General features: G+C 31.9%; 1 protein-coding gene across 1 annotated transcript; it reads right to left on the minus strand.

Moving 5' to 3' along the window:
• Window positions 1–574: 574 nt before the first annotated feature.
• Window positions 575–8,917, minus strand: LOC111311257 (uncharacterized). Its single transcript, XM_022910634.2, has 6 exons — window positions 8,437–8,917; window positions 7,469–7,603; window positions 7,230–7,317; window positions 5,680–5,774; window positions 1,391–1,558; window positions 575–1,065 (listed from the first exon to the last, which is right to left on the minus strand). The coding sequence occupies exons 1-6, from the start codon at window positions 8,777–8,779 to the stop codon at window positions 905–907; spliced, it is 990 nt and encodes a 329-aa protein (XP_022766369.2). The 5' UTR covers window positions 8,780–8,917; the 3' UTR covers window positions 575–904.
• Window positions 8,918–9,274: the final 357 nt, after the last annotated feature.

The following is a 9,274-nucleotide window of genomic DNA, read 5'->3' on the forward strand; positions in this document are numbered from 1 at the left end:
CAACAGATACAGCTAATTGAACAAAACCTATCCCCTGATGGCATTCTAATAGAGGAGATCCAAATGAGGCGTTAAGGAATAGAAACTTGGACGGGTAATCATGTGTTTCGAGAGGCAAATCAGCCGACCATTTGTTAGCTAGAAGGGCTCTTTATCAGAGTGAGACCCGGTATTGGGTGCAAGTGTGTTTTTTATTCAAGAAGTTGTAGAACAAGATAAGCCTATTCTGAAGTAATGAAATTCTTAAACTTTGTTTCAAAAAATTAAATAAATAAATAAATCTTGCATTTTCTATAGTTATCTCCAATTATAAGCTTTAAAGAGAATAAGGATAAAATATTTGGCTTTTCTTTTCTTCTACCAACCATATTAGGGGACTGGGAAACAAAATGTTTTCACTCTTCTCACCTTTCTCTTTCTACTTTTCTGTCTTCCCTACCACACAATGCAAAGCTTACAAAACAAAACTAATTCAGGGAGGCAAAATACCAAGAAATTGCTAAAAGGTAAAACAAGACCAGGATATATTATTTCTGAACTGATATATGAAATAGCTAAAGCCTTCAAGACACAATGAAGCAGACAAGACTTAACGAATTAATTATAAGCCCATTATAAGGCATAAATCGTGGTGAAATACTTCAATCCATATGTGAAGTATGCATCTTCATTCCTTAGAATTGCTTACAAAATCTAACTACAGAAATTATTGCAATTTCAACATTCAAAGAATTACAATAGCAGAATTACTCATAAACCTGCAATCATTCATTACCAGATGGCAAAATTTGTTTTTCAGAAACTCTATTTTGTTTCTTTTGAATATATATATATATATATATATATATATATAAAGAGTTGGCAACAGATATATCATGATGCAAACGTTGGAGAAAGCATGGTCTTAAGCCTTGATCCTTGATGATTCTCCAACCACTTTCTCCATTCTAGAGTACCACTCTCCAATTCTAGTGTGTTCCACCATATCTCTACCAGACCTCAGGTAACGTATGGGTCTTAGCACCCCAAAGACAGCAAGGTCAGCAAGATTAGGCTTAGATCCACCTACAAAATGAGAATGAGGCAAAAACTAAACTAACAATCGCTCTGCAAAGACATAGGATAAGAAAAGCAATGTTCCTATATAACACTCTCAAGACAGGTTCAAGTTTGTGCTCTCCGAGACTCAGGCCAAGGAGCTTTGTTTTAATGTACTAATTCAATTAAATTGTTATCCCACTAAGACTAACAACTTAAAATTTTCTTTGTAAACATAAATAGATGTCAGGTGATGAATGCGTGTCATAATGATCAATCCAGTAATTGATACATACTTGTATGTATTTGACTTTATCTCTAAAACTATATTCACTGCATATAGAAGACATACCAAGAAAATTTCGACCATTTAGAGCATCCACCCATGTTTCTGCTGCTTCATACAAGGCAGCACGTTCATCAGTGATGTTATATTTCTTCTTTAGATTCTTGGACACAAAATACATAGCCGCAGCTCCAGCATATTTCACTGTTATCTTCTCGGTGAAGCTGAAGTTGCCTGCAGTAGGAAGGGAGAATAACATGAAAATCAAGATTTCAGCTGGAATCTGATGCTAGTATTGATTCAATAGCGAAGGACAAACTCAAGCAGGGAGCATAATCAGTATGCTTAGCAAAAAGCAACTGAAATCCCCCGAAGAGATAATTCTACATTAAAGTTGAGGATAACATCAAAGTAAATCAAAAAAAGTTAAAACAAATTAGAAAGTATGGAATTTAAAAAAAAAAAAAAAGGTTGTAATAACATGGTGAGTAGGTTATGATATTGTCAAATACATAGAAAATGTCATACTTGCAGACTTGCATAGGGAAACAAATGGAATGACTATTAGATTACAAAGATCATCCAGTAAGTAAAAGTGGCACAACACAGAACTCCATAATCAGAATAGCACCATTGTGGATGTAACAGGTAGAGTAGCAGGCCCTTATAATTAATGTTAGGCAATTCATAATACATATAATTAACAATTCCGTACAAAACCAAATTTCTTATATGTTCATGAATTCTATACACAATTTTTGTTAATAGATTATTTGAGGGTTTTTCTAGACTATCAATAATTAAATAAAATTATTTTATGCACAAACATGCTTAGATATAACATGAGTTTTTTAGTAGGAGTATAATCAAGCTTAGCTGAGTTCAGTAAGTGGAAAGCTCAAGCTCAATTGAGCATTTATTTTTGTGCTTAGGCTCAACTCTTAAAGTAATGGAGTTACTTGAGCTCAACTTGGTTTGCATTATGGGATAAGGTCCAAATCTAACACTTAATTAGGGTGATAGATCAAATTTACCACCCATCTTTGAACAGGTGCAATTTTAAATTCTACTTTTAATTTGGTTAAAAACAGGACAAAAGTTAACAGTAACCGAATATTTGTAGGAAAGCAAAGAAATATTTTACAAAATATTCTTTTACCGTTGACCTTTTATCAATTTTTAATCAATTCAAAAGAACCGTGTTAAAAATTGCACACATTCAAAGATTGATGGTATATTTGATCAATCACCCAAAGTAGAGTGGTAAATTTGAACCCTATCCCCATTATTATAATTAACTTAAGAAGCTGAAAACTTGACTTAAGTCTCAGTCCAAAACTCGAATACAAATTTTTGGTATTAAATAATTATTTATATATGCATATCGTATTAAAAATACTTAAAAAATTTAGAAAGTTATATTACACTTGTGAGATACTTGAACTAAGTAATAAAATACAGTCAAAATCGGCACATCTCATTACTTAAGCTACTTGAGCTAAACTTCACAGTAAACAGCTAAGTACTAAAACATGATGCAGACATGGCAATACCACGTTTGAATAGGATATACTAATTACAAATATATTTTTATATATTTTGTCATTAGAAATTTTAGCATAAATTTAAATGTTGGTTCTGTTTTTACTTAATTTTTGTCATCATTAATTATTTGCTTAAATTATGGTACTTAATTTTGGCTAAAATGCCCAAGAACCTAATATTCTTGTTTGATTTTTAACTTTTGTGTAATGGGCTGCTATAATGTTTGAAGGCTTAAACAAATCTTTAGTTGAACGAATTCTTGCAATTCTAAACCAATTAGCCCATATCAAGAAGCCTATAAACCAGAAGTATAAATAACTCATAGAGACAAATCTCTTCTACTTCATTATGTCCAACTCTCTTTTGCTTCATTTGTTGCTAACAGCTCTTTGCTTTTCTCTCTCTTCCCTCATTACTTATTTTCTATGTTGCTTAGTTGTTCACAGCTTCCCAATGTATGGCGTAGAAAACCAGCATTGTATCTGATCATCAAAGCATAGACTCTAACTAGCTAATCATGGTGGACGATCATTCAACACTGAGTTGCTATGGAGCTGCATCAGAAATTCCCCATGGCATGGCCAACCCAATACCCTCTTGTATCCATAACCTATTCTGACTGTGTCCTCCTGGTCTAATTCTTTTTCCTATCTCCCGGTGTCTAACACATATTTAGCCGAGTCCAAGGAATGTCAATGTTGGACACAAGTACAATGCAAATATGAATGGGATTTTGATATGTCTGCGCTTTAATGTTAAAAATTATTTATTATAATGCATTAAAAACTTTAAAAGTTTTAAAAACCTTGAAAGTGCAATTAGACAAGTGATTCACTTGAGTTGAGTCAAAAATATACTTGAATTTAGCTCTGCTCATTACCCGAACTATTTGAGCTTTAATTTATAGTGAACTAGTTAGTTAGAGTACTCACTATGCGAAGCCCTAGTTATGGTTTCTAGTTAGAGTTTCTTAGTATGAACTTAAGTCTAGTAAACTAATACAAAGGGTCCACTATGTTGGCGAGGGTATTTTGGCAACCAAAAGGAGCCATGTTAGTTTTGGACCTTGTTATGTAGAATAGATTTCTGTTACGGCAATTTGCTAGAATAAGGTTGCTTTGCCCAACCTACTCATATTAGCAATACACATTATATGTTCAATACTATTTGATCTTTCCTTTTTAGGTGCAAGCCCAGTAGGGCAAGGTGGACTCAAACCTTGAACATTGACATTTTATATGGGGGTACCAACCATTATGCATGCTAGTGTTATTTAAACATACCATATTTTCTGTTGTAACTCTATAATGTCTTCTACTTATAATCACCATAATTACGGTGACTGAAGCAGAATATATAGATGCCAATTAAGGAATTAAACTACTTAAGATGTTAGTTTTCAACTTTGTTGTATTTTATGGGTTTATTTGTATTTATTGTATTTGGGGTTTCTAGATTGCTTTAGGCTAATTTTACATTAGGCAGTACTCTGTTTGTTTATCAAGTATTAGGAGTTTAGGGTTATATTCATTATTTTACATTACATTACAGTTAGGATCCTAGTTTGGGTTTTTCTTATCCTACTAGATTTTGTTTTAAGTTACAGCTGCTAGTTTTCTATTTCAAGTTTTAAGTATTTTTAAAGTTCTAATGAGAACATAAGTTCTTTTTCTTTTAGGATTAGGGATGTTAGAAGTCCATATATCAATTCTATTAAGATAAAATATGAGAGAATTTCCAGGATTGCTGCTATTATGATTTATGATGCAATCAATATTAGGTGCGACTCCTAAGGAACATTATTTGTGAAGCTTAGGATCTTTTCTTAATTGATTGTGCGATATAATCAATATTAGGTTTGCCTCCCAAGGAAACCTAGATGTGAAGCTTAGGATATTTTTTCTCTTATTCTTTTTCCTTTACCAATATTCCTTATTTTTCTTAAGAATTTTGATCAGAAAACTTCCATAAAACCTAACCTCCTAGCCATTCTAAATCACCATTTTCCTATTATTCAACTCTTTTCCATAATCTAACAGCCTTCTTTATACTCCCTTTCTCATGTCACCATCAAGTGTAAAACACCATACAAAACTCTGCACTCTCTATTGAAGGTTGATTCACCTCAGAATCTTTTCAATCCAAGGTAAGCTTAGAGGTCGAGAAAGGCAGCACAGAAGTTCACCTTTGCACAAAGAAGACTTCACAGGCTATGCTTAACAACGCATGTTACCAAAGACAGTCAGGAAGGTGGTGACCTGAACAGCAAAAAGACTTAGACATGACTAACCCTAATGACTTCTATCCAAGTATATTTTGTACTGTTTCACATCTTAAATTTCCTATTCCTAAAAATTGACTGTAAAATTTTATCTCAATTTCATTATTGGGAATAATAATGTTCCTCGTTTTAACAAGTACTAATAGATATAACACCTGAAACAAAATTGTTTTCAAAGTTTATTGACCTTTAAAATGTTGCAATTTCGTTGATAAAGTTCGTAAGAAGTCATAGGCATTTTAAAAAACATTTCAAAGTAACGAAGATGTAAAGAAGTTTAATTAATTGATAATTTTTATGACTCATAAAAATATATATATATATAATTATATGTTCACTATTTATTAAAGAATCTGTTATATACAACATAATAGTTTATATAATTATTCCCTACTTTAGGAGTAAATGAAGAATTAACTTTAAGGCAAATGGATCAAGCACTGACTAATGACTGATATGAACATAGCAGGGCTTATGGGCGGAGAGAAGGGATCTACATATAGACAGTGCAAATCATGCATTAATTTACCATTGCTAGTGATGTAGTCAAAAGACTCAAGAGCCTCAGAAGTGTTGCGGTATATGTTTGGGGATAAGACATGCACCAAGTGGTTATCAACCCACCTACATAAGGACATCATTATTAGTGTACCAAAGATGAAATAGCAATTCTAAGAGCAGCTAAACAAAATGAAAGACTATGAAATGCACTAACACAGAAATATATATCAACCACAGTGATAAAGCAGAAGATCATTAATTCATAGCAACTTCAAGATAGAAGAAAATGGGAATACGTACAGTTATGTACAGACACAAAACACTATCTGCTACCAGGAATATTTACATCCATGGTTACTATATATCTTGATACCTAACAGCTTTGCTAACTAAAGATTTCAAGTTTGTAAGCATGGGACTAAACTAATAATACAATTAATTTAAATATTTATACAAGTTATTCAGTTTTGTCTGATGGTAAGTAACTGAGGTGAAATGGCAGCAACACAATATCATTCAAGAAGATCAGATAATAAAAAATTTTGAGGGGAATGCTAGGAGAGGTTGCTCAAATACTCAAGCAGTTAAAAGGCCCATGTAACCTCACATATTAGACCTGAAACATGTCACTGAAATTCCAGTAAACTTCTTCTTGTTTGCTGCACAGTAAAAGTTTTAAGTTCAGTTTGGCTTATCTCGAAAGAACTTTTACCCTTCATACACACTATTATAAAAACGTGGTAGACTGATTGGTATTCTGAGAGTATACCATTTTTTTACACTATTTTGAACTTAACACACTTCATGATCAATTTTATCTCAATTAGTTTAAAATCTAAAATCAATGGAAAACTAAATTCAGTACATCTATATATAAATTTCTCTCAATACTTTTAATGTAGATAGATAATATATTTTTAGTAAGAAATAAATAATCTTTTTGTACAAATAACAGGGATTCAACCTTGGACCTCAATCCTCCAATGGTGACAACCATTAGATCAAGCTTGAGTTGTTAAGAAATAAATAATATTATAGAGATATCATAAATGTCAAATTGAAAAATAATGACATCATCAAAGGTAACTCAATTCCCAGTGGATGCATATACAAAAGGATTACGTCATAGATTATTTCTTAAATATAATTTAACGTAAAAATTATTTTTTTCTCAATTTTGTAAATTATACACATAGATATGATATATTAAATAGACAAGTTGTTATAGAAATAGATAGATAACATTTTATGAAAAATATTCGCTCCCTTTTAGTTATGTTGGGTGGCTTGCACCTCAAAGGCTTTGATAATATTTTCCTTGTAAAATAATATGCTTCTATTGATAGAAGAGAAAAAAATTTTAAGAAAGGTAAGAAACTAGCTAGAAGAAGTTGCCACTCTCAACTTCTTAACACAAGATGATGTGCCTCATTGAGGAGGTAGGTGTTGAAAAGCACCTTTCAGGGCAATTGGCCCCATAATTCCTTAAACAACTCCAAGGTGGATTAAAAAATTAAGAGCAAAAGAGAAAAATCTCACACAAGAACAATAAAAATAACTAGACGACACAGTCCATACCTACGCCATTTTGTTTCTTCATCTTCATCAGCAACTGAATTAATCGTTTTCTTGGGAAGGATCTTTTCAACCAATTTGTCAATTATAGCTGCGTATTCCACATGATAGTTCAATCAATCATTGCACTAAAGAGCTTAAATGAGTCAATAACTTAAAAAATGGTTCTGGTTTTTACAGCTAATATGAAATATCTAAGCAAGAACTTAACAAAAACTATATACAGTTTTGACAACAAGAACCTGATGAGTCCACCAGCTGTTGACCATCAACCATCAGTATAGGCACCTTCTTGTAATCAGACCACTTGATCTCTTTCTTACTAATGGGATTGACTTCCAAGACCTTATACGGTATATCATAGTAGTCCAAGAACGCTGAAACAGCAAGAAATAGTCAAAGAAGCAGGAAACTATTAAGACTGTAATTGGTTGTTACTTATGCTATTTGCTTTTAACTTCCTAAAATGTTGTTGAGATGATGCAAAAGGTAGAAAGAAAAATAATAGTTGATTAGAAATGAGAAAATGACTAAAATGCAAGAAAAGAAAAATAATAGTTGATTAGAAATGAGAAAATGACTAAAATGCAAGACCAATTATAACATAATTGTTTCATGTCAAAGAAAAAATATGCATTTATTATTTTTAAAATTTTCAATGGCTGAAGTATAGAAAAAGACCCAACTAAAATTAAAATCCAAGCCTCTATAGTTTTATTGCAATCAATTGAGCCCTCAAATATTTATTTTCACCCAACTGAGCTCTAATTGGACAAAAATTGGTTAACCGCCATCACCAATTTCCAACTAATCGAAGGCTACATTGGGTGAAAATAGATGTTTACAGGCTCAATTAATTGCGACAAAACATAGGGGCATGGATGATTATTTAATTTTAGTTGGGGCCTTTTTTATATTTAAGCAAAATTCTTCAAAAATATAAATTCTTTTTGTTTCTTAATGAACTTTTTTTTTTTTTTTACTTGGAGAGCAAACGGAGGTAGCATACACAACCAAATAATACCTAATTAAGTCTGTTCCATGGTTGTTGCTTTTTCTACTATTTATTTTTTACTTCATAAAATGTTGCTAGAAGGCAAAAGCCAAATCATATCTGAATTTAGATTGATTGATTAATTTTGTCCCAAAACGTTTTAATTCGAATGAATACAATGGAAAGTACGAACAAAGAAAAAATAAAAAATACTACCTTTAACTTTATTGCAGAATGGACAGGCCTCATATTGATAAAGAACAACGTCTTTTGGCATGAGCTCCGCTGGTGTCGGCTCCTTGGCGTAGACAGAAGCAGCGGTCACAACGGAAGCAAAAGCGCCAGCAAGGCCCAGAGAGACAGCTTGAGCCGAGCTTTTAGAAAAGGAACTGAGGACTGTAGAGAACCAACAACGGCGTTTGTAGGAATTGTTGGTTCCGCTGCCGTAAAAGAGCGCTACCCGCAAGAAACGAGGGTGGAGGTTGACCACTCCTCCGTCGTGGACGGTGGCGAGGGTCCTGGAGAGAATGGTGGAGGTGAACGAAGAGGCCCTTCTCATTGGCGATCCTTTTGCGGGATGTAGATCTCGGCGCGTGGTGGTTTGTTGGGGAAAGTTTCGCGAGAGAGTTTTTAATTTCTTTCTTTTTAATTAAATGAGAGAGGGTTTATCATTTATCCATTTGCGAGGTAGGGTTTTGTAAGGGTAAGAGTGAATATTATAGCATTGAGATTAATATATGCGTTTAAATATAAATATTGTGACGGTGAAATAAATTATAATAAAAAAATAATTATTAAAAGTATTTTATTAAAATTTATATATAAAGAAATATTTAATATATTTTAAAAATTTTTAAGTTAATAATTAATTAAAATTTACTTCAATTAATTTTATATCAAATAAAATTTTAAAAGTTTTATTCACTAAAAATTTTTATGTATACTATTTTATATTAAAATAATAATTAAATTTTAAATATTAAAATTATAAAAATATTTTAAAATATATTATTTATTACAATTACAAATGATATTTAGATACATAAATATAAAA

The sequence above is a fragment of the Durio zibethinus genome, chromosome 9, assembly GCF_047325235.1.
Source record: "Durio zibethinus cultivar Kanyao isolate XHJ-2024 chromosome 9, ASM4732523v1, whole genome shotgun sequence".
NCBI classification, from domain to species: Eukaryota; Viridiplantae; Streptophyta; class Magnoliopsida; order Malvales; family Malvaceae; genus Durio; species Durio zibethinus.

Coding starts and splice junctions, on each gene's coding strand:
- LOC111311257 (XM_022910634.2), bottom strand. CDS start 8,779: ATGAGAAGGGCCTCTTCGTTCACCTCCACCATTCTCTCCAGGACCCTC. Junction 7,604..8,436: donor ATTCTGCAATAAAGTTAAAG/GTAGTATTTTTT, acceptor TTGCTGTTTCAG/CGTTCTTGGACTACTATGAT. Junction 1,559..5,679: donor TGACTACATCACTAGCAATG/GTAAATTAATGC, acceptor TTCCTACTGCAG/GCAACTTCAGCTTCACCGAG.